Source organism: Lepisma saccharinum, chromosome 4 (genome assembly GCF_977018435.1).
Source record: "Lepisma saccharinum chromosome 4, izLepSacc3.1, whole genome shotgun sequence".
Taxonomy (NCBI): Eukaryota; Metazoa; Arthropoda; class Insecta; order Zygentoma; family Lepismatidae; genus Lepisma; species Lepisma saccharinum.
The window spans coordinates 109514021-109541073 of record NC_139232.1 but is presented as its reverse complement, the minus strand read 5'-3'; the positions used below and the strand labels follow the sequence as shown (position 1 = coordinate 109541073).

General features: G+C 38.9%; 2 protein-coding genes across 3 annotated transcripts in view; one reads left to right on the top strand and one right to left on the bottom strand.

The window, feature by feature from the left end:
- LOC145986746 (putative fatty acyl-CoA reductase CG5065) overlaps window positions 1–27053 on the bottom strand; it is a 171589-nt gene that overhangs the window by 82822 nt on the left and 61714 nt on the right. The gene's annotated exons all lie outside the window — the stretch shown is intronic.
- LOC145987322 (putative fatty acyl-CoA reductase CG5065) lies at window positions 692–15115 on the top strand. The gene is made up of 7 exons (XM_083121843.1): window positions 692–907; window positions 2089–2337; window positions 3614–3759; window positions 4606–4715; window positions 6476–6668; window positions 7409–7651; window positions 14728–15115. Exons 1-7 carry the CDS (start codon window positions 695–697, stop codon window positions 14960–14962), a joined length of 1389 nt encoding a protein of 462 aa, XP_082977969.1. The 5' UTR covers window positions 692–694; the 3' UTR covers window positions 14963–15115.

Sequence of the window (27053 nt, the reverse complement as noted above, 5' to 3'; positions counted from 1 at the left end):
AAATGTCCTTTGCCATATTTTACTCCCGAGCCCTTCAATTGGTTTTGTGTTCAAATATCTTTATCAGGATTCTGTTTCAAGAACTCTTTATTGTCTGACCGCAGGATACTAGATTAGCTGGAGATGATTTGATTTGATTAGATTTTCCTTATTTAGCTTCGCTTTTCTGCCACTTTTTGCTAATCGCGACGAAGAGTGATGATGGAATTTATCAAGGGGACACTCGCAAAGAACCTCGGTGCCCAGTCCAGGATTCGACCCAGGATACCTGTCGTCGTAAGGCGCTGTGATGTGTCTAAACGTAATAGGCAAGGTAGGTAGAAACATGCACCTCTAAAATGAGGATATCGGTACAAGCATTCATTAAAAACTTTTTACCTGTTAATGAAACTGCGAAAAACCCTTCCCCATTGCATTTCTGGTGAAATTCTAGCCTGATCTGGTATATCACATCACCACCTTCCGATTTAAACATTTTGAGTTGAATTCCATATGGTTGACATCCGTTTGGAACACATCAATATAGTTCCCCCTAGGCCTAACCTGTTTCTATCATGACCATTTGTACCCAGCCTAACTCCATTACATTTTACAGGGGGTGTTCGGACACATTTGAATCACCCTGTAGTGGATGTAATAGATTTGAAAATTTTACATGGGGTAACTGAATTTATTTTTTCTCCGCAGCAACGCAATGGAGATGTCTTACTCAGACCAAGCGAGCAACATCGCAGCCTTCTTCAGCAACCGGGCCGTCCTCGTGACGGGGGCCACAGGGTTCATGGGGAAGGTCCTCGTGGAGAAGCTCCTCAGGTCATGCCCAGGCATCAAGACCATCTTCGTCCTCCTGAGGCCTAAGAGAGGAAGTGACGTCAGCGAGCGCCTGAAGACAATGCTCAGTTCAGGGGTATGTAATTGTATTCTGAATTTTGGGTTATTTTTAGTCTTTGTTTTTTCAGCTCCCCACTAGGAGAAATAACCCCTACCACGTAGGTCAGCCTTGTCGTGGTGAGAGGAAACTGTGCCAGCAGAATTTTCTCTCGGGGGGGGGGGGGAGTGGGTCAGAGTAAGATTTCGTATCTTGACCTTCAGTCATAGAAACCTATATTTTACCTTTTCATTATTATTATGGAAATCATAAGATTGATTTTGATTGGTTTATTTTACTTCTCTTTTATGCCACTTTTAGTTGGGGATCTGTGATGATATGATGAAATTGATGAAATGAAATTCACAAAGAACACCCACGCCCAGACTAGGATTCGAACTCGGCACCCCTGAGGTCGTAACGGGCTGTGCTAACCACTCCGCCACGGAGGTCAGCAAATTGAAAGTGAATTGAAACGCTTTGGCGTTGTTGACAAATTCTGACTAGAATGAATTGTTGTTTTTAAGTCCACTTATACATAGATAGCCTAATCGGGACTGGAAATACAGTTGTTTGATTGATTGATTGATTGATTTAGTTCATTTTACTTCGCGTTTTGTGCCTCTTGGCTAATTTGCGAAGATGGGGATGAGTGATGAAATGATGAAATTGATGAATAGACATTCACAAACAACCAAGCCCGACCGGGATTCGAACCCGGGACCCTTGGCGTCGCAGCGCGATGTGCTAACCATTCGGCCACAGGGTCGGGCAGGAAATACAGTTGTAAGTGAGATCCAAACCACTGTGCAAAGTGCCTCCAAAAATTTACACTTGAGTCTACTTTGTAAGTAGAAACTGGATTCGCCTTGTAGTTACGGCAGTAAACATGATTCTAATGTGTCTAGTGAAATGTTCTCTCGTCATTTTGTTGGACATAGCAGTTCATTGCCGTAACTTAATAGTCTGTAAATCGCAAAAAGAGAGACAATATTATTTGTAATATCATATTGCTATTCGAATTAGCTACATGAACTTTTAACATATATCTTAGGGACGGTAATTTACTTCGAATTTATGAATTTGAATACTTTGCTTTTAAAAATTCATAAAGTTACCACTGTGATCACATGTAAGTGAAGATAAGTTTAAATATAGTGCTTGGTATAATTGTTATGTTGTATTTTTTGAGAGAGCGTCTGGTTATTTTCACGTTCCAGGCGTTTGCAACACTGGTGCGTTCTCAGCCGCAGCTTCTGCAGAAGGTGGTGGCAGTGGCGGGCGACGTCTCCAAAGTGGGGCTGGGCCTGAGCGAGAGCGACAGGCACCTCCTGCAGAGAGAGGTGTCCGTGGTCTTCCACTCTGCAGCCACCGTGAGGTTCACAGAGAAGCTGAAAAATGCCATCCTGCTGAACGTCCGAGGCACCCAGCAGATGCTGGAGCTCTGCAAGGACATGCCGAACTTGGAGGTGGGTGGTACACCCAACGGCAAAAGAAACAGTAGACGAATTGTCCACCACCATTTTCATTCGGTCTGTATTACACAATGTGATTACAATAAATTGAAGTAATGACATCAATAAGCAGAGAACAATGCCTGCTTCGAACGAACATAGTTTCATTCCTTAAATCAACACAGGATGTAGAATAAAAAAGAAATGAAAATAGTGGTGGACAATTTGCCTACCACTTTCTTTGCCGTTGACTGTACAATGTTCTAGATCAGCTGTTCTCGACAACCGCGAGAGGTTATCTGAGATTTGTCATTTTAGTTTGCGCAATAAGTTTTAGTAAATAAATATACACTCGAAATGAACTGATTTATTAGAACTTTTCGGTTTCAGAATGCAACATACCAATGAAAATCAACACTTACTATACTCTATCCCGGAAATTTCTGGAGTAAGACAGCGCATAACGATAAAGAAAGTGAGGAAGCGAGTGGGTGGAGTGAGGCAGTACACGCTTCAGCAAACGACTGCTAGTTGTAGTCGCTTTACTCTCCACGCTCCCGTTCCCTCACGTTCATTGGTCGAGACTTATCGAGTCACTACTTGCGCAGAGCCTTGTTTTCGTTCGTTTGCTCCACAGATACCCGGAACAGAGAATATATTAATTTAATCATGCTGGCCTGAGGAAAGCACAAGATTTCATTAGATCTAGTGGTTGACAACTAATTTTTAAACCTAATTATATTTTGTCAACATGCATAGGCATAATCGAACTATTGCTCTTTATGATTGTACGATAATTTATTTATTAATATTTAATTAGACACGTGGACAGTTTAAACAAATAGAAATGGATTTACGAGTAAAATTGTTGATATCTGGGCATCGTTTTTTAAAAGAATATTGTATAGGGCCGCTGTCTGATGAACGTTGAAAATCACTCCTCTAGATCAGCAGAAGGCTGGTTTCAAACGAAACCTTCCAAATTATGCGCTTGAGGACGGTTGGTTTCAAACAAAATCAGCACCACGTGGCAGCACTTGACAGTCTGTCTTTTTCGTCAATTTATATACATATGAAGTTATGGCACTGCAATTGCAATACAATATATTTATTGTTAATATTTTTAACAAAAGCATTTCGAATTTGAATGAGTCCATTGTACTACAGGACTTTCTTACACCTTAGCACGTCTTTGCTCCACGAAAAACCCTTACTTAAAAATTGTACCTTTCTACCATATCCTATTTATTCGTGGCTTCATATGTTTATATATATATTTCTTCATCTACAGTCCTTTGTACACGTTTCCACTGCTTACGTCTTTCCATCTGAGAGTAAACTTGAGGAACGGTTCTACACTACAACCCCAGAGGCAGACAAGCTCATCAGGATCTTCGATTACTTAGAAGAAGAGGGTTGCGAACTGGTCAGCTCTTAGTGAGTACATTACATACAGTAATCTTACGACTTCCAGAAATCTATGGAGGTCATGCGAAACTATAACTTCATGTTGCAGTTCTCAAGTTCAGTTCTGCAATTTTTCATAGATTTTAAGTCAGTGGGTGCATACTGAGCATAATAAAAATATGCATCCCGATTAATGTTGCAGTGTTATTCATGTTAACGTTTGCTGTAAAAATTAAATTGACAATTGTTCATTAAGCTGAACTTATGGTAGTACATCTAATATGTGTGAAGCATTGCTTAAAGTAGAAATGTTTTCTCAGTTATAGCCTCAAAAACCACATTTACCAGTAACTGTAACGATAAAATAGATACTTTTAAAAAAAATGAAGGTAACAATGTTTACTTAACCGACGTTAACTTGCTAAGTTCAGAACTGACTAATTTATTCGTTAGAACATAATCCTTTTGGGGGAATTTACTTTTCTAATACATTAGGTTAATAGTTGAGAATGATGTGAACATACACATGTATATTGGAAGTTAAGCGTAGTTGAATTATTTTAATATGTTTTTCGCAATATTTGAAACTTCGTATTGCATATTGTACAGTTGTTTGGATCAGACTTCAACTGTAGTTCCAGTCCCGATTGGCCTCTATCTGAGCATAATGTGGTCTTGAACAAAACAAGTAAAAACGATTTGTTAGCCCTTACGGTCTTTAAGTCACTTTCTTTGCCTAACATTTCAAAGGCTTCGTCACTGTTAATTTTCTTCTTTCTATCCGGTGTATCCATTCCTCTTCACGTGTCATGTTTTCAACCATCCCATTTCTTCAATATGAACAAATAATGTACTTTTTTTTCTTCTTTCTTGTAGTTTCCTGCGGGACTATCCAAACACCTACACCTTCACCAAAAGCATCACAGAAAATTTAGTGCAGAAATACGCCGGAGTGATCCCTGCAGCTATTTTCAGACCTGGGATTGGTAAGTAGAAGTGCATAGTTTGAAACTGAAGGTATTTCAGTTAAAAGCTCCAAAGCATTGTTAGGTGTACTTCATAGACAGGGGTTCTACGTGGAGCATGAACTGGAAGGGAATTATTGAGACCAAGAACGACACGAGACCATTCGAGATCAAGAACAACACAGACATCAATTGAGGCGGGACTCGATTGATGGATTTGTTTTATTGGACTACACTTTTGTGCCACTTTTGGCTAATCCCGAAGATGAGGATGAATGGTGATAAGAGCCCCTGACTGCAGGTCCAGGCGCCAGAGCATCGTTAGCGGGACTCAATGTCAAGCTCTCGGTATCGTTCGTGACTTCGATTATTATATTTGAACATTTCGCCTCAATCAAACTTAATTTACCGTGCGACTTATTCAAACGTACCATCTTGCCGGACCCTGCGGCCGAGTGGTTAGCACACCGCGCTGCGACGCCAAGGGTCTCGGGTTCGAATCCCGCTCGGGCTTGTTTGTTTGTTTCTGAATGTCCATTCATCAAGTTCATCACTCATCCCCATCTTCGCAAATTAGCCAAGAGGCACAAAACGCGAAGTAAAATAAACTAAATCAATCAAACGTGCCATCTTGTAGCGAGAAAATTTGCTATATTTTGTACGTACATATTCCTTATACGATCATAATAATCATACCTTGAATCACTTCGGCAAATATCATACGCACAGTGTTTACCCCTGTATGCTTTCAACGTAGGATCTGAGCTGTTGGCCGGAAATATGGCGGCGGACGTGATTTCGTGCAATAAATTTTGGGGGATGATGTTCGGTGAATATCATCCATTGGCAGCTATCAACCTGCATGCAATCAGTTATCTAGTCTCGATACAATTCATACTGGGAATTGGAACCGGGACTGCATATAGAATGAGTGTTACCAGTGGGGACGATTAGGGAGGCGTGCGGGGCAGTTGCCCCCCTTTTTTACACTCTTGCTCCAGAACTATGCTATACATTTTCTACCAATGGAAAGTAAACTGTCCAGCCCCCCTTTCCTAGTTTTGCCACTGATGCTGCTATAAAATTACCATGATACGGAAACATACAAATTGCTATCGTGATAGGAAAATACATCATCTTCAGTAAATGTCTTTATGTTAGTTATTTATAACTAGGGCTCGGAAATTGACCTATAATTTGCCAAAGAAAGACCTATAAAAAGACCTAAAAATATTTTAAAAAAAGAACCTAAAAACGGAAAAAAGGACGTATAGGGTTACACACTAGGGTTACAGAAGAAGGTGAAGTTGCAAAAAAAAGCCGTTAATATCTCAGAAAAGGCTAAAAAAAGGACCAATAAGCCGAAAAAGGCAAAAAAGGATAAATAAAACCCACCTTTTTCTGGCCTACAATGACCCAAAATGAACATATATTATGTTGGGCCTCGTCTTCGGATACTAGGGAAAAAAAGGATTTTTTCTCAACTTCCGAGCCCTATTTATAACCATTTCTGGCGTCTGGACCTGTAGTCAGTATCATCCTCTGTGGGCCTCGTGTTGTGTCGTTCCTATATGTTTGTGATTGTGCCTTCATCCATCTCACATCGATTCAACAATCAATCGTTATCTTCGCGATTAGCCAAATGTGACACAAAAGTGAAGTAAAATAAACGATTTCAATCAATATATTAATTGTAATACACGAGAGAACTCTCTAAAGCATAGCCTGTAACTGTGTTTAATTCTCATATAGTTATAACCTGATACTTTTCCATTTCTTAGTTTCAGGTTCTCTAAAGGAACCAGTTCCTGGATGGGTGGATAATCTAAACGGTTCAACAGGCACCCTCGTCGCTATATGGAAAGGGGCTATGCACGCCCTATACTACAATCCAAATACTTGCTTTTGCATCGTCCCTGTAGACCTAACAATAAATGCCATGATAGCAGTTTGTTATCAGACAGCAATACAAAGGTATGTACTAAGTAACAATTTTTTCCCCCCACAAATTAGATTAGTACTGTACACCTAATTTTGTTCACAACATTGTTGTAAGTGCAAAATCTATAAATGATTTAGTGTAAATTATTGGTTAATAATGTAGAATAACAAGAAAGGAAATGTCATACATGAAGTTATGAATTGTAAATAAAAAGTTTCTAAATCTGCCAAGTCACTATTGTTCATTGCAGTAGTTCACCTTAAAACTTAATTCTTTTAAGTGAAATGGTTTGAGAAAACTTAGTCTGTTTCCTTGGTTTGGTTTAACGAGTAAATTAAAATTGTTTAGGTAAAAATAGAGGTACTTTTCATGTAGGATATTCCTATTTATACTGATATATATCCTATACATTAGTCATCAAGCAGATAACCTAAAACTTAAAATATCTACCCATTTTGACTAACAGATTCAAAGTTAATTCATAGATATATGAAATATAATGGAAATAAACAGCGATTGTCTAATTGTAATGCTCTTAATTCTGATCGAATCACAAAGAGTATTATATTCCTTGGTCTTATTAAATACGATCTACTATTGATGAAATGCTATGAGCAATACCTGTAGTATCCCGGACCACTATTAATTTTTATTTCACATTCTCCTGAATGTACGATAATAATGAGGCGTGCGTTGTTATGATTTTTAGTATTAAATAAAGCATATATATCTTCTTCTTGTGTAATTTATGATTTTATACTCTTTCTTCCAGAAGCGGGAAAATTACTTTGTACAACTATGCTCCGCACAATATAAATCCATTTTCAACTCCAGATTGCCGCACTTTTGTAATTCCGTACATGTCGAGGCATTCAATCGATAAGAGTGGGGCTGCCAAAGTTTTTGTAATATTATCCAGTAACCCAATTTTTTATCACCTATGGTATTTCATACTTCAACTGCTCCCGGCTTTTTTTATGGACACACTTGCATTTTTACGTGGCAATAAGAGAAGGTAAGTTGAATTTCACTGCATGTACGTTATTGTAATCTGTATCGTTAATTTTCACTAAAATTTACCTTGCAGCAGGCAGGTGGCCAGGGGGAGGGCTCGTTTAGCTGAAGCCCCCCACCACGAAATCCTACAAATATCTAATTTAAATAGCGTGTAGTGGTAATTAATTTTACTTCCTCAGCAGAATTAATCATCTTGTATAATAAGTTCTAATATACAGATATTTCATCTTCAGGTCTTCTATCTCCCAACTTTTGATATAAAATTCTGGCTACGGGCTTGCCTTATAGTTTTCCCTTTGTTGGTACCGGAAATGCAAAAATATAGAGATGTACAGACAAGTTCAAAGTTAAACCGATCTCCATGATGGAGTTGCTAGCACAGCGCTCTACAACGCCATGGGTCCCGGGTTCGAATCACGGCCTGGGCATTGGCGCTCTTTTTGAGTGTCCCTAATCAATTTCATCATATCAACACTCATCCACATGGTCGCGATTATCCAAAAGTGGAAGAGAAGCGACGCGAAATAGCAAAAATCCAATGAAACCAAGTTCAGAGATAAGTACTAGTAGATTTTCTTCTATTGAAGATTACAGTACTGTGTAATAAACACTCCATTGCTCATGCATTAGCGATAAGAGACATGCAATATTATTTCCTGGGACATTGTCATGCTCTGAAATCTTGTCAGACGTCGACTGGTTCATTTGTCGAAGTATTGTATGTGCGCGGATGCTAACTTAGCTTAAGTTCGACATGTAATTATTTTTTCGTCCAGTTAATTCTGTCGATGAGAATAGTCGATGTTAGTGTTGAGTATATGAAAGAATGACCACAATACCGATATATGACTCAAGATTGCTGATGCAAACTTCCACAACTCGCACGGCTTATTTGTTTATTTACATTTTATACATAACAAGAAGATTGCGGCAGTGTGCAAATTAAGTATTTGGCTTTGTGGGGGGGGGGGGGAGGAGATGCGCACTCGGTGGCGTATTTGTGATTTCATTGCGGGGGGAACAGGTTTCTTTGTATGAAAATTTTGTTGAACTAAACGATTGCCTAGCAGTTGTAAGTACCTTAGAACAGTGGTTCTAACCTAGGACATTAGATCTTATGATAACATTTAGACGTAATTAAGCAACACTTAGAAGTACATTTACATTCTAAGAAAGCTCGAATTCATACAGAAAAGAGCTATTCAACTAGTAATATTGATAAAACTTGACAAATTTCTGTTGCCCGTTCAACCACGGCCATCTTTATTAAGGCCGGAATGCTGATATGTGGCAACGCTGTCTCGCCGGCTTGAAAATCAAGGCAAAAATCATGGTGGGAATAGCGAAATTTTCGTTGATTCCAAAGAAAACTAGGGAATATTAAGTAAAATGTTCTAGTTTTTGTAAATTTCGCATTACAAAGTAAATGGAAAACATGCAGTAACAGTGAAAATATAGATTTGCTGTTAAATAAATGGAAATCAGGATTAAAAATTAGGCCAACTTTACATATCATATCAAGCATGGAATGTTTAAGATAATTGTGTAGTTTGCCATGATTTTATGTGCTATAATTTCGGAATAACATTGAGCATCTTATGTAGTAAGTGTTCAATTACTACATAACAAAATTACATTCTTGTATTGCAATATTACTGATTATATATTATTAGAAACAAAATATCAAGAAAATATAGCAATTTATATAATTTTATATGGAATTTAACTTTGATTTTAATAATCTAGGGTGAGCACTACGTTCCTACATATACCAGTGAAGGGCTAACCTATAGAATAACTTTCTGGGGAAATGCATATGAGAGCAGATAGGTATTTGTCATACAGAAGCAATTAAGTCATATTGTGGGGATAAAAAAATCATGTAGAATAGTACTTTACAGGAAGTTTACCATTTTTCCATTTCCATGCTTGTTTATATATTATCTGGTAGATTATTGAAACCTAATTAATGCAAATTCAATGTCAAAATGAAGTGTGTTAGGACAAATACATAAAATAATTAAGAGCAAAAAACCTAAGATAAAGATGTTCACGTCTAAAACTAGAGGAAGTAACAAACTTATTTACTACGAGGAGGAAACCTAACAGGTCTATACATATACAGTGAGTCACATAATTATTCGGACACACAGTAAATTTCTAACGTTTAAGAGCGGGAAGGGAGTGAAATCTGTGTACAGCGTTGAAGTTGATTTTCGTTTAAAAAATGTCATGTTTAGCACAAAATTGGACGATAAAAAGTTAAAAAACGAACATCAGCAACAATATAACGAAGGATGAATCCCTACCGTTGCAATAATAGTGCCACAAAATTATTCGGACACACAGTAAATGTTAACGTAAGTTTGCGATACAGTGACAATTTCGATTTACGGATTGATTGATGTATGTATACTCTGTTCATATATATTAACTCTGGTTTCCTGTAGGTTTCTATAGCATTTACGATCGCGTTTTGTTTTACAAAGTTGTGATATAAGAACATTTTCTATGTAGAAATGGGGCGAAGAGGAAAGGAAAGTTCATTTGAACAACGTCAGTTAGTGATATGGCACCACGCTAAGGGTAAAACTTACCGTGCAATTGTCTCAATGTTGAAAATGAAAAAAGGTACAGTTGCAGATATTATTAAGCGATTTAAAGATGAAGACAGGATCGAGTCCCACGGTCATACAGGGAGACCAAGATTTTTTTCCCCACACAAGAGACAGTAATCGTGAGGAATATTAAAAAGAAAACAAAGATGAGTGCTCCAATGGTGTGTGCTTTGGTAGCTGAGGAGTGTGGAAAGCATAGTCATCCTGAAACTATACGAAGAGTGCTCAGAAGGGCAAACTGTCATGGCCGTGTAGCCAGGAGAAAGCCATTTGTAAGTAAGCCAAACAGGACAAAAATACTGGTGTTCGCAAAGGAACACTTAGGAAAGGATCAGACATATTAGAATCGGGTAATTTTTACTGACGAGAGTAAATTTAATATTTGTGAGTCAGATGGGAGGGTAACAGTGTGGCGTAAACCAAATGAGGAGCTCCGAGGGAAAAATTTGCAACAGTGAAGCACGGGGGTGGTCACGTAATGGTTTGGGGCTGCATGTCGGCCCAAGGCGTTGGTAAATTTGCTTCAATCGAACAGACAATGGACAGGTACCGTTACCTTGACATTCTGAAGTCAAATCTAAAGACTAGTGCTGAAATGATGGGCATTCTTTGTAACTTTATGTTTTATCAAGATAATGACCCGAAGCACACTTCCCGCGTAGGACAAGAATGGTCATTGTACAACTGCCCAAAAGTGCTCCATCCTCCACCGCAGTCTCCAGACTTGAACGTCATTGAGCACCTCTGGTGTGAGTTGGAAAAAGAAGTGAGGAAAACACCTACAACCTCGAAGACAGACCTCAAGGAGAGACTTCAACATGAATGGGCCAACATATCGCCAGTGTACACCAGAAAATTGGTAGAAAGTATGCCAAATCGTTTTTCCGAGGTGTTAAAAATGAAAGGGATGCCTACCAGATACTGACATTTCTGTTCGTTGCTTTTCAAGCGTGTTTTCCTGTTTCTCCTTCCGTGTGTCCGAATAATTTTGTTTAACCCACAAAGAATGTTTGTTTTGTTTAATGAAAATATTTTACTAATATATTATATATAAACATTTTTGAAGATAATTAACAGTGTGCTCATATTGCGTTTTGTTTGGTAAAGAAACATTAAACATTTATCATCGTATTATATCACGACTACGCCAGTAAATATTCAGAAATCTTATCTGTCCGAATAATTATGTGACTCACCGTATTTAAAAAAAGAAAATAAGAAACAGCAAAAGGTAAAAAAAAGTGAATTATTCATAATAATCGTTTTATGTTTGCGATTCTGAAATTTGAGAGACTATCAACCTTAGAAGAAAACATTAAAACAAATACAATACAATAACGATGTCCAAAGTCGACAAGATAATGTTGACAGGGACAGTTAAAAAGAAGAAGAAGAAGTAACAGGTCTAACCTACCAAAAAACAAACAACAAAATTTACAAAATAAATGAGGTACAAAAATCTAACCGGTCCAACATAATAAAAGCAGGTAATTGTTAGGACTAAAATAACATAACACATATGTAAAATTACCTAATCTAACAAAAGATACAGACTATTTGTTCTGTTCTAAATGGCAGAATATAACAAACAAACATTGAGCATCTTATGTAGTAAGTGTTCAATTACTACTTGCAATAACTATCATTTTACAAATAAAAATATGTATATATAGGTAACACAGTTCATATTTGGAGATTTTGCAGCGTCAGAATATATCAGATACGTAAAAGGACGCAAAACTTAAATAACTTGGTCAAAATAACATCTATGTCATGGTTATAGCTTTTCGATATCACTGATTTGTTTTGCACATGATGATTAAAAACTCTTAATGCCATCAATATCGGATGTTTATTAAATTTATTGATTGACATGTAAAAAGCAAGTAAAGCTACTTCGTGAAATGCAGATATATATGGCTCAGAAAATCCAATGCATATTAAACAAACAACTTTACAACATACTACCCTACTTTAATAAAAAAAAAAAGTTGAATAAACTCGCGGATACAATTTGGGCGAATAAAGTTATTACGGGATGAATAGGCTACATAAAATTGTATCACTTCTTTATGTTTGGATATTTTCTCAAATGTTTTCTTCCGAGCAACATCGGTCGGCTGATGTCACACTTTACAGGGTTGCCACATTGAAGGCTCCGTCCTCCCTTTAAAGATGGCCATGGTTCAACTCAATGACGGTGTGCGGTGAGAAATGTTATCTACGTCCAACGAAAAAAAGCTAAAGAAATTAACTCTTACATTAATTATCTAGTATCGCCCGAACACCTCTCACTCGTTTATTTCGTTAATTTAAGCATTGATACTTACCTATTCTGCATTGCGGAAGATTCTTTAAGGTGAAGTTATGCCTTTTTCCATAAAATAGTGTCAACTTTTGATATTACGAGTCATTATTTGCCTTCATTGTTTCGCTTGTGTAACAGACAATATGGCGTGCACTCGTCAAGGATCATCGCGCGTCGTGCTTGTGTTTTGTCGATTTGCAGTGCGCAAGCAGTGTTTCAAACCTTAATGACCGAAAATTACAAACTATTGCCATTTTTTTTGCATGTTTCCATGATTCTTGCATGATTAGCTCCATGAACCATGGACGATAAGGTTAGGTTAGGTTAGGTTGGGTGTTTTAAGTCCACTTTATGCACAGTAACGCTAATCGGGACTGGACCTACAGTTTAAAGTGGAACCCGAACCACTATGTGCCTTCACCGGGTATCGAACCCGGGAACCCTTGATTACAAGGCAACGACGCTACCATTTCGCCATCGGGGAGGCCCTAGGTTAGGTTACGCAAACACAGTTAAAGTTTGGGGTCGTTACCATTCAGGTAAGTTAGTTCAGGTAACATAATGCGTGTTTGGAAACACTGATACTGGGTTACGTCATCGAGCGCAGGCAAATAGCAAGTAAATGGCAGCAATCGCCTCTGCGTGTTGGAAATATTTCTCAGGAAAGAAAAGGAATTCCGGGTCAGAAAGCTTAAACGATCAAAGAAAACATCTTCACGAACTTCCACAACGTCAGAGAAATTGATTAAAGTAAGTAGTTTCTTCTGTAAAAGTGAAGAAATCCGTTCGGGCGATACTAGATATTTACTACTCTTTCTTGCCATTGCTTCGGGTTTTCATAGTTTATTTAACAATGGGAAGAACAAAGGCGCTAGTCTGGTAGATTTTTCTGAAACTTCTGGATCCGACGACAATAGAAACAAGTAAACAATGAATGGGCCATTTAAAAATAGAACTTCCAACGAGAAGAAGATAATATTCTCTTAAAGGTTAAATAACTGTTCCCAAATGGTTTTTATGTGGCGTTTGTATAGTTAGTATATTATATACTGTATGCTTTCAATTCCATTTTCTTTCGGGGGTGGGGGTAAAAACATCCCTGGCAGGGATTAAAAACAAATTCTTCTGCCAGGGATAAAAAACATGTGGGGAGAAAATCACCGGCACCCTCTGCCCCCGGTTAATTGGATTGCAGTAGTAATCGAAATAGCTCCCACAAGAAATAGAAATTCAAAACGATTTATGGAAAAAGCGCTGTGTAATTTATAAAGTGATAATAATTGTGGTTTGATAACGGCAAATGGCAATTATAAGAGGTTGTTTTTAATTAATTTGTTTAAATGAGAGGAATTGATCTGATATCACCTGTAGAGATATAGCCTTGTATTGTGTTACATCTGTTAGAGTTAGTTATTTAGTAATTTAAAACTGTTTACTTTCATTATTTAAATAATATAAATATCATGACAATGATAGGAATACTCAGTGATTATAATGTTAAAATTCCATCTTCACGTACCTAACAGTTTCTGTGAAAAATGAACATGAAGGCTAACACTGTCCAGATAGGGAATTAAAACTCCTCTTAAGGCGGGTGCAGTCCACTAGCGCACAAAAATGTGAAAGTGTGCGCTCTTGGTATATGAAAGATACCACGGCGCACAACATCCAATGCTGCGTTGCCACATCTATTATTGTGAAATGGCTAGGTTATTTAGGTTAAGTTAGCTTCGACTATGTCTCTTGGATCTGCTGATGTCTCTCTCCTTCTGCAGCGATACATTGCCCGTCTTACGAGGCCAAATTGTTTGAGATAGTGAGCTTATTTAAATTGAATACGGTGTTATGAATATAGCCAGTCACATACATATGATACATAATATGTCAACTTATAAGGACCCAGCCGGGGCAAAAACAGTTGAAACAACGTGGCAACATCGCCATGGATTTTGTGCGCTCGTGGTATACATTTTTAACCACAAGCGCACGCAGCCTTTTGTTTCTGCGCTCCCGGCCTACGGCCTTTAAGGCACCCCCAAATACATTAGTCTGAGCACACCTATGTTACTAACATGGTGTATGATAGTTTAGCATATCGACTGACCTAAATAACGTTTATTATTTTTTTTATTATTTATGTTATTGCAGCATGGTGAAGCTGCAGATGAGAATATACCAAGAGATGAAGAACCTAAGTTGGGTCACTCTTCGAGATTGGAATTTTCCTTATGACAACATAAACCATCTCTTCAGGAGCCTTAATCCTGTTGACCAAGAAGTGTTCAACTTCGATCTCGCAAAACTCTCTTTGGAGAATTATTTCGAAGCGTATTTGGAAGGAATCAAGAACTACTGGAGGAGAGAGTTTTGCTCTAAATCATAATTTCTGCCGTCAAGAATAGTTGTAGTCGACGAACCTCTAATATCAAAACTGTATGTTTATCACAAATTGAAGTGACTGTAATAATAATTTCACATGATTTCAAATTCAAAATTCAGCATGTTTATATTGGCAAGTGCTGAACACATCCCTCTCCCGCCCAAAAAATAAACTAGCGTGTAGCTGCTGTTAAACATAGTTCAGTTGCATTTTTATTTTGATTTGGAATCTATGCTGACCAGTATTGTTGGTTGGATTTATGGATCTTCCTCTCTCTCTCACTCTCTCTCTTTCTCCCTCTCTCTCTCTCTCTCTCTCTCTCTCTCTCTCTCTCTCTCTCTCTCTCTCTCTCTCTATCTCTCTCTCTCTCACGCACGCAAGCAGATTGACATTTTCTGCTTTCTGCGTGCGTTATTGTTCAGTCGAGTTTATAACGCCGATAGAATGCATATTAAATAGGTGTTTGCATTGGCAGATTTTGCGGGGGATACAGGAGCACGTGCTCCACTCTACCGATGACCTAGCATATTGAAAAAGTGATACATAATTCAACGAACAATAAAAAATAGCAAAAAACATAATACTTCAAAAATATCCTTTTCCACACTGCCAATTAATGTTTTCAAAATGTGTAACACAAATAGACTAATTGCTACTGAATCTGAAATTTAAATGTACCTCCTGTAATGGTCGGATTGACCATTACTAGTTTTGTATTATTGTATTAATTAATTGCTGGCCAGCTACAAGGTGTAGGGTTAAGTAATATGTTTCCATGAGTGTACTTTTATGTTATTAGATGTAAGTGTATGTGCTTATTGGATTGTGCTTTACTGGATATTAGATACCTCTGTTTTTTAGCTTCCCAGTGGGGGATCTGTCTTTCAAAAGACCGTTGCAGTGGAATTTTCAACTGCTACGGGGTCCACGTTCACGGACGTTTACCCGACTATAAAAAAGGTGGGCTTTAGCAGAAAAGACAGTGTTTCCCCATCTTTTCGACGACGAGGAACGTCTCCTCGAGTTTAGTCCACTTTTGGTGGCTAGACTGAATATAATAATGTAGCATTTGGTGTAAGCTAACCCCTGTTTGCTGTCCCAAGTCCCCTTTAGAAAAGCTTTGAATATTTGGATATTTCCTTCCGTTCTGAATAATTGATGCCAAAAAGAAGAGTAAGGCGTAAGGAAACGCATTTGTAATTAACGGAATGTCATTTAAGCTGAGGGTAGGCCCGCAGAGATAGTTATGCTAACTCTGCGATAAAGGAAGTGCCGATGGTGTAAGGTAAGCCATAGGTGCGCAATTATGTTGAATTAAGGAAATTGGTTGATTATGTAAATGCACACATTGAAACGTTATGTAAATATGTATATATATAACATAAAATGAACCCATATAATTATACTCGAAATGTTCTGATTTAAGAATTAACTCTAAGAACTACAGTTCTATCCATTTTAAACCAAATATTTATTCACTTGCTGTACATGTGTAACGAACCAGGGACTAAAAAATGTAAATGTTATGTGAAACTTCCCTTTCGTAATTCCGGCGTTAATATAATCTGCTCGCTTGTCACCCAGGGTGAGGTGAAAGGAGAGATTGGAAAGGATTTTACAAGGAAATAATCCAGAGGGCCGGATAGAAACCAGGGACAGGGGGGTCGACCTTTCACAGGCCACATAGTTACATAATATGGCTTGAGTTGTTGTTGTTTTAAGTCCACTTTATGCACAGTAAGGCTAATCGGGACTGGACCTACAGTTTAAAGTGGGATCCGAACCACTTGTGCCTCCACCGGGTATCGAACCCGGGACCCCACGATTACAAGGCAATGACGCTACCACTGCGCCATGGGGGAGGCCCGGTTACATAATATGGTTTACATTTTACCTAGCATGTGACGAATACAACCTTGTGATTTTCACACGAGATAATCAGTGGTACCAGCTTTCAAGCTCAGAATGATTATCATTTTCCCTCTGAGAATTCGCGATTAAAATTATCCGATATGACATCTGGTGGAATTTTCAGTAACTACTGTATGTAGGATACTACGCTGTGTTAAAGTTGTTGAAAGCATGGGAAATGTGCGAGAGAGTAACGTGCACTGCTATTTTTTGGCTCTAAATCGTTTCATGGGTCAGAACATGTGAGTGAAGAGGTTGTAACGACCCTGCGTGGTCGCCACATTTAACGACCCGGCGAGGTCGCAATATTATATTTTGTTAAGAAGGTTTGGATAAAGAGTGCATGCTAAAAGTCCCTGCGAAGCGTACGCTTTTAGTTTAAATGTGTTAACGCATCCACCTCTACGTATTATTTGACCCTGCGTGGTCGCTGTATTCTGTAAATGTTAACGGGTCCACCTCTACGTTTATTAACTTCGCTCATTATTAGACCCTGCGTGGTCGTTGTATTTCGTAAATGTTATCATTTATTGTCATTTACACTGTTCAACTCGAAGTTTAGGATTGCGGAGTCCTGCGAGGCTCATTATTAATTGTATTGTCTGAATGCACACAGTTTTAGTTTATATTGACACGTGCATCTAGTGATTTTCCCACTAGTGTTTTCTTAATGTTACTTCTTGGATGTTTCTCAGTACGAAGTTTGCCATATGTAAAAAAAAAAAGAGTTAGCAACGCGTACTTGTAGTTAAAATTTTCAGCACCCATGCGCCACCGCGAGTATAAAGCCAGCGCAGCGAGGCCCGGAGTTCACCTCTGTCCGAAGGGACCTGGAGTGGAAACTCACGGTGCCCAACGAAGCTCCAGACCATCGAACGTCGAGATCGCCGCGGCATAGACACGCGTTCGCGCGATGTCAGTGAGGAACTTCAACCTACCCGACCCCGTCCAGGGAAATAATGGAAGACGTTCAACAACCCAATCATCCGATAGGCCAACGAGCTCAACCATTCAGGGGGGACAATTCGTGTTCCCAATTCCTCCCTCTGATAGGCTATCGAGGCAACCAATGATAGATACAGAACGCCTTAGCGATTCTGAAGTGCACAATATCGACAACCGGGAACCTCAGGGCACTGCATCGGAGTACGGTTACACATCAGATTCTGTTGTAAATGAAGAGAGAAGAGTATCCGCTCACACGGGAGCCATCTCCAAGTCGCAAGGAGGGAAAATGCGCCCACCACGACGAGTATATTCCAGATCTTCCGAAAAGTTATTTATGAAGCCAACGGATAGAAGAGGACGTTATATGCAATCCACACAAAACAAGACCGTTGATCCCGAAGGTTTTCAACTCGTACCTCCAAGAAAGACAGTTCCGGCCAGTACTATGACTGCTGATCCACCATCAACAATTGAAACATCAAATAGATATGATGCGTTCACATCAGACCAACCGGAATTACCACCTGAAAATATGCAGATTCAAACAGAGGGAGAAAACGAAATACCTTCCGTTTCCACACCAAAACCTACCAGAGAGCCGTTGATCTATGTCTATCATCAACCGGCACCTCATAATTTTGTCATGAAAACTATCGAAACTACCAAGATTAACCCAAGGGTGCGTTACACAATGGATAGTATACGTTTCCAATGTACTTCATCAAATGATTTCAACAAATTGAAAACCTATCTTCAAACAAACAGAGAAAGATTCGCCATAGCTCCGAATCGTCAAAATCATCCACTTCGGGTTGTCATTCGACATCTTCCTATAGATCTAGATACGAAGTTCATCATGTCGGAGCTCATTGATTATGGATTTGAAGTTATGACTGTTCACCAAATGAGCCAGAGTAACCCAAAAGGTCCCGGAAGGAAGAACATACCACTATTCCTGATTACTCTTAAGAGATCACCAGCAGCATCAACGATCTACGATTTGGAAAGTATTAACATCTATAGGATTGAGGTCGTAGAATATCTGCCCCCAACAGTCATACAATGCCATAAATGCCAACGTCTAGGCCACACCCAGCAACAATGTTTTACCATACCACGCTGTGTTAAATGTGGTAAACCACATGAAGCATATAAATGTCAGAAGAAGAGGGATGATCCCCCCACATGTGCGAACTGTGGGGGAGAACATCCCGCAAACTTTAGAGGCTGTCGGATCTTCACTGTAATAGATCAACAACAGAGAAAACCTCAGATGATAACTGCCAGTCAACCTGTCAGATCCATCACTACAGCTCCAGCAGCTTCAGCTCCAGCTCCAGCTTCAACATCTATCAGGCCCACTGAAGCAGCACGTTATACATCTTATGCCTACAGAGATGACCCACAGTCTCGAATGGGACAACGTCACCAACCTACAACAAATACTGGGCAAGCTGGCCAAGGTCTGCAAATACTCCTGGATCTGGCTAATACATGGAACTTTACCAAGATATGGCAACATGTATCCCGAGGACTACAAAAGATCTCCCAAGCTACCTCGGGAATGTCTATAATACCAATCATAATACAAATACTGATGGAAATGCAATCTGATGGCTGTTTTTAGTCGACATAACTTGCTTCAACATATCAATTTGCTGATATACAATGCCGATGGCATAGCAAATCAGACACCTGAACTCACTCATCTACTTTGCAATAAAAATATAGATATTGCACTAATTAACGAGACTCACCTCAAACCACATATGAAATGGACCATCTCTCGTTATAGAATTTTCCGTGAAGACCGACTCCAACAAAGAAAAGGCGGACTTCTCTTATTAACAAGACAAGGAATCAACTCGGTAAGAATAGCACTACCCACATTTACATCAATTGAGGCAATTGCAATTAAGGTGCATACTACTTCAGAAGATCTGATATTAGTTGCAGCGTATCGGTCTCCAGCTACAGTGCTGGATTATCAAGACGTACTACAATTGGACACCCTGGGATCCAACGTTATTGTTGGAGGCGATCTTAATGCCAAGCATCCTATATGGCATTCCAGAATATCTAACCCGTCTGGAAATATTCTACTGCAAGCGCTGCCAGATACTGAATTTTCTATATCTGCTCCACTGGACCCTACTTTCTACCCTAGGAGTAGAGGAACACCTGATGTCTTAGACGTACTTTTGAACAAAGGAGTAGGCATTAGTACTGCACCACATGTTGAAGACGCTCTTACCTCGGATTATCTCCCTGTTATCGCAGCTATTGCCCAGGGCATCTACTATCATAGGTTCCAGGCACTACAGGAACCCAAAACAGATTGGAATGCTTTTCGCCGGCAATCACATATGAGACTGAACCTCCATCAATCAATGAATACGGCTGAGGAGATCGATGAAGCAGTAAACAACTTTACAGAGGTTATTAAAACATCTTGGAGCCGAACAACGATTAACATGTCTACTTTACCTACGCCAAACACTTCTCCAGTACTGGAAATGTTACTTTGTTTGACACGATGGGCCCGACGTCGCTGGTATAGAACTCAATCACCCCACCATCTTTACGAATGGAGGTTGCTTGCCAAAGAATTACATAATTTCCTAGTAAGAGAGCGGACCTCCCAATGGGATGAACGTCTACGAAAAGTGGAACCACAAGATAGGCAATTTTGGAAGTTAGCGCGCACTCTCAATGCAAGAGATAAGCCAACGTTGAATTCCTTAAATTCTCCAGAAGGACCTATAGTGAATCCTCAGGAAATAGCGGAAACTCTTGCAGACCAATTCCAAACGCATTTCAAACTTAATGCAGAACTTAATGATCAAGAAAGAGAGCAAGAGGTTCAAAATATATCCGACCAACTTCTACAACTTCCATCGATTCTTGATGCTCCATACGTAACACCTCGTGAAGTCCAAAGGCTGACAAAAAAGCTAAAACCGAAAGCAGCACCTGGCCTAGATGGTATTCCACCTGCGGCACTTCAGAATCTCACAAGAAAGGGGTTTGTGTATCTTGCCAAACTTTTTACTAACATTATACGACTGGGCTATTTTCCAACACAATGGAAAATTGCAAAGATAATTGCTATTCCAAAAATGGGAAAGAATCCGCACGAGAAGACAAACTATAGGCCTATAAGTCTATTATCTCATGTTAGTAAGCTTTTCGAAAGGGTGTTGTGCCAGCGTCTCACAGTTATTATAGACGAACATCAGCTAATACTAAACCACCAATTTGGCTTTCGGAAAAATCACGGTACTACCGAACAACTTGTCAGAGTCGTTGACTATATTGCTGTTCATAACAACAGAAAGCATCGTGTCGCTGGTCTATTTCTGGACGTGCAGCAAGCATTTGATAGAGTATGGCACGGTGGACTAATGCTCAAATTACAACAACTTCCGATACCTCAGTGCTACTTAAAAGTTATGATGAATTATCTGCAAAACAGAAAGTTTATAGTAACTGTGCAAGGGCAGAAATCTACTTCCAGATCTATTGAAGCAGGGGTGCCTCAAGGCTCTGTCCTTTCCCCTACGTTATACTCATTATATACGGCAGATATTCCATATCCGAAAGAAGGATTACTAGCAACATATGCAGATGATACTTCATTGTTAGTACATGCAAAATTACTGTCCACTTGCGAAAAACGAATTAACAAGTATGTGCCAGAATTAATAAAATGGACTCAGAAATGGAAAATAAAAATAAATCCAACAAAAAGCAACACCATAGTTTTTGCATCGAGTGGAGCTAGGGAGAAAATCAAACTCCAAATATTCCAGACGCCAGTCCCTACGGTCAATAAGATAAAGTACCTAGGAATAAGCCTTGATACAAGACTGACTTTTGGCCCACATCTAGATGAGGTGGCAAGAAGGGCAAAACAAAGAACAGGATACCTCATGCCTCTACTAAGATCACCAGCGTTGTCAATTGAAACAAGACTCCATCTGTATCAAATGATGATTAGACCTATATTATTATATGCCGGCCCTACATGGTTACAGGCCGATAAAACACATTTACAGAAATTGCAATATGTACAAAACAGAGCACTCAGATACATTGGTCATTACCCGTTAGCGACACGTATACAACAACTCCATGAAGACATGGAACAGCCCAGGATTGAAGATTTACTACATATTGCCCGGGATAACCTGTGGAGACGGATTACGATGCATCCAAACCCATTAGTGCAAGCTATAGGTCAAATAAAACCCAGAGTAGAGAGGGTTTCACTTCCCCGTCCATGACTGTTTATATAAACCAGATAAATGAAATGACAATCAAGTTAATGTAATGATTGTGATTGTGAATGTTCATATATATGTAGTAGTGAGTAGATTTTGGGGATTTTCTGGGAACATTGTATATTGTACTAACGCGACAGTTGCGTTAGTTTTTGTAAAATATTGATGTAAAGAAAAGTAATTATTGTAACAGTATTGTAAATTATTGTCGATTCCAGTTAATGGTAAATAAACAATATGCTGGGATACACAAATCCTGACGTCAAATCAAAAAAAAAAAAAAATCCAATCCCGGAGTTCAGTTGGCTTTCAGGTCGGCTCACGATAAGACCTCTCTTACCAACGGACCTGGAAGAAGGATCACTCCGCTCTTGCGAGAGTCCAAGCATCCTGAGGAAGGAAGGAAGGAAGTTGCACTCCTCTCTTGCGAGAGGCCAAGCACCCGAGAGAAGCCGCACTCCGCCTTCCAGCGAGAGAGGTTGAACTCTGCCTTTGGCAAGAGAACCCACTCCACTTTCGAGTGAGAGATACCCCACTCCGCTTATTGGCGAGAGAGGACCCGCTCCGCTTGCTGCGAGAGGTTTCCTTCCCCTATCAACCTGCGGCGACCAGGCCCTAAGTAAAATTAGGTCCCCATACTCCCCATGGGCGCCTCACTGCGAGGAATGAATTGGATGTTCCCTGCTCCTCCCTTATGTCTTCAAGTCTAAAGGTGGTACACGTGAGTGGTAAGGGTAAAGGTAAAGACATGTGTGTAAGTGTGCTAACGGACATCCTTGTGATAGGATTATAATAAACTGTTACATGTATATATAAACCTGGTTTAGTCTTTCTTTACACCCAGCAAGCCCTGAGATACATCTGAGTCTTTGTACTACGACTGAATCAGTTAGCACATATGGGTAAACGTTTGCCGACCACCCAACTGCAGTGTTTAGCGTGTTGAACGCAGCCAGTACCAGTACTCCTGCGCCGTGGTGCTGAGCACTGCGTTTGTGGACGTTGCAAGTTTCAATATATTTCCAACCCGTAGAATCAACAACAAGAAAAAATGAAATTTGTAAATAAATCAGGGAAAACCTTGACAGATTGGGTGAAATGCGGCAAGGAAATCACGAAGAATACACGAGCCTGCTGACTTTATCTTTCGAAACATGATTACATATTATCATGAAAGTAAAGTTTTAAATTGTACTTTACAAATAAAACTTTGTGTATTACTATTGTGGAAATTGCGGAAATTCTGGTGTGGAGACAGAATTATTTTTTGGAGGAGGCAATATCCACTCTTCAATATCAACAGTAAGTCTAAAATTGGCATGGAAATTTGGAGGTAGAATTAATTATGTAATTGAAAGGGGGAGATAGGAAGCTCTTGATAAAGTGTTAAATCTTAGATTGTCAAGGGATTTCTGTAGTGGAGAGAGAGTTCGAACATTTCATTTTGGAGACTGTATTTAGCGATAAGGCATCCACACATTTTTGACCCCGAATGTGCCAAAAGAGAAGCTGGAAAAGACTAAATTTCTCTGGATCCTCAGGATCCTTTGAAAATATTGACAGCCCATTAAATTAATATTCTTGAAAGCCTGCAAAGAAATGGGTGTAAAGATTTTCTTGCTCCCTTATATGGTAATGATGTGTTGCAAGGATGCGCGTTTGGCGCTTTACTGAGGCGAATGTCAAATTTTATGCATGCAATAATGAAAGTTCAATATTTAAAAAAATTCAAATTTTAATTAATATTTAATTTTATTATAATTTAATTGTTTTAATTTAAGCATAATTTTATTATTATTTATAGGACACTTGGTTCGGACCCCCCCGAAATATATTTCTAGATACGTGCCTGATTACAGTGTCAGGTTTCAGATTAATTTTCATAGAGCAGAATTTTAAGTTATACGGCAAATGACTGTGTTATGAAGCCAACGATTTAACCTTGTGCCGCTCGTTTCCCGCTGACTCTGCGAGGCATTTTGTGAAAAATTTAAGAGATGGTGCACTTTTAATGGACAACGCCGTTTTTCAAAATGTACGAGTAATATGAACATAAGAAAATCATTTACGAAATTGTGTCTATCGGAATTTAGTTTTACTGCAACTTTTTGCTACTTGTACTGATCTTCAATATAAATGTGCAGGTTATTGATGTACAACACCCACTACTTTCACAGTGTGTAAGAATATAATTTTCTTAGTAACGATTTGCTCGTAGAGAACCCATTTTCTATCCTGTATGTATGTAAGGCTATGGAATAGCTTTTGCATTCGGATAACATTCAACACACACGCACGTTGAATATAGATGCATCATGGGGCATACCTTCTCTCTTTGTCTTAAATAGTTAATTTTTCATAATTTGAAAATTCACAGAAATTATAATAAATTTCTTATTAAGTAAAGGGTCGGTGTTTTATCTATACCACACGTGACACAAAATTGTTCACTTATAGCTAGTAAGTATTTTAAAGGTAGTTGTGTTCAATGAACAGTTTTTAGTTTCATAATTCATTATAAAGAAACTGGAAGAAAAATGAGCTATCAGTAGAATTGTCTCTTTAATGTTAAAAGTAAACAAATGTAGTCTGGGTGTCCCACTCGTGATCATGGAATGCCCCATATATATATATATATATATATATATATATATATATATATATATATATATATATATATATATATATATATATATGATGTGTGTGTGCTTACAAGATATGGTGTATCCCCTCCAGAAAAGTTTTCTAGATCCACCTATGGATGTTTGACAGATATAGATTAAGCGTCCCAAAGGAGAGAAGGTGGAACAGGTAGGTCAGCTTGACCTTGGAAATTCTTCTTGTTCATCTACAGCACGTATTGCTCACGGGGTACATACTTTCGTCTAATTTACGGTTGTTGCAAGGATTACGGCCCGTTTCGCCTTATTGCGTTTTCACCCCCTCCCCCAAAAATTATTTTCGCGTGATTTATGTGACACTAACTTTATAAGGCGAAACGGGATATCCCATTTTCGCCTTACAAACAAAAAAATCCCACCAGGGAATATTATCGACATGAAGCGTGCATTGCGCGAAGTGGAAAAGACACCCTGTGACACCTAACCTAACCTAACCTAACCCAACCAGTAGTGTAAAATACCCTATAAACAGTGCCGGAAAGTATGAACCCCCCTCTGGCAGATTTGCCTACACTTAAAACAGGCTCAACATGCCCATATGAGCTTTTTGCTCAAGTGTGGAACCCCGTCTAATCCAAGATTTTTGTAAAAATGCCCTCGGGAATTTCCTGAGAAAGTATGAGCCCCCTCAGATTGATTTGCCTACACTTATAAAAGGCACTTCTGTGAGATTGTTGTCCATAAATTTGTTAAAAATAAGCCTCTTGATATTTTTTTGGCCACACCTAAAACTACGCCAAACGTATAAACACACACACACCCATATACACACACACCCACCCACACACACACTGACCTTGACCTTGAGATGACCTTCACCTTGACTATTTTTTCGATTATTTTTTCGATTATTTTTTCGATTATTTTTTCGATTATTTTGACCTTGACCTTGACCACACCCACCCACATATACACCCACACCCACCCACATACACACCTACACCCACCCACACCCAGCCACATACACACGTACACCCACACACACCCACCCACATACACACCTACACCTACCCACACCCACCCACATACACACCCACACACACCTACACACACCCACATACACACCCACACACACCCACACCCACCCACATACACACCCACACACACCCACAACTAGCCACACATATTTACTTCCGGTCCACTTGTGGCCTATTTCTGAGCACAGCTCTGTTAGAGATAGGGATATTATATAAATTTAAAAATTATTTCATTCTTCACAAACAAATCTCATCTAACAATTCCATAACAGTTCCATGCTCACCTCTGTGTCTGTGTGAGGCAAGCACAGCTCTGTTAGAGATAGGGATATTGAGTATTGAAACATCTAGAAATTATTTCATTCTTCTCAAGCTCAGCTCTGTGTCTGTGTGGGGATTTGTACGTAATAACATCAAAACAACACATCTCTGTTAGAGACAGAATATTCAATTCCATATCTATAACATCTCTGTGTAATTCCATAACAGTTCCATGCTCAGCTCTGTGTCTATGTAGAGCAAAACAGCACAGCTCTGTTAGAGATAGGTTTATTATATAAATTTAAAAATTATTTCATTCTTCACAAACAAATCTCATCTAACAATTCCATAACAGTTCCATGCTCAGCTCTGTGCCTGTGTGAGGCAAGCACAGCTCTGTTAGAGATAGGTATATTATATAAATTTAAAAATTATTTCATTCTTCACAAACAAATCTCATCTAACAATTCCATAACAGTTCCATGCTCAGCTCTGTGTCTGTGTGAGGCAAGCACAGCTCTGTAGGAATATTAAGTATAGATTTAAAAATGATTTCATTCTTCACAACTAACAATTCTATAACAGTTCCATGCTCAGCTCTGTGTCTGTGTGGGATTTGTACAGCAACATAGCTTTGTTAGAGACAGAGTAGATGGGTATAAATATTATTTCATTCAATTCTTCACATTTATATCCATAACATCTGTGTGTCAGTACAGCACAGCTCTGTTAGATATTGAGTATAGATCTATTGGAAATTATTTCATTCTTCACAAACAAATCTCATCTAACAATTCCATGCTCAGCTCTGTGTCTGTGTGGGGATTTGTACCTAATAACATCAGTACAGCACAGCTCTGTTAGAGCTATAACATCTCTGTGTAATTCCATAACAGTTCCATGCTCAGCTCTGTGTCTGTGTGGGATTTGTACAGCAACATACCTTTGTTAGAGACAGAGTAGATGGGTATAAATATTATTTCATTCAATTCTTCACCTCTATATCCATAACAGCTCTGTTAGAGATAGGGAT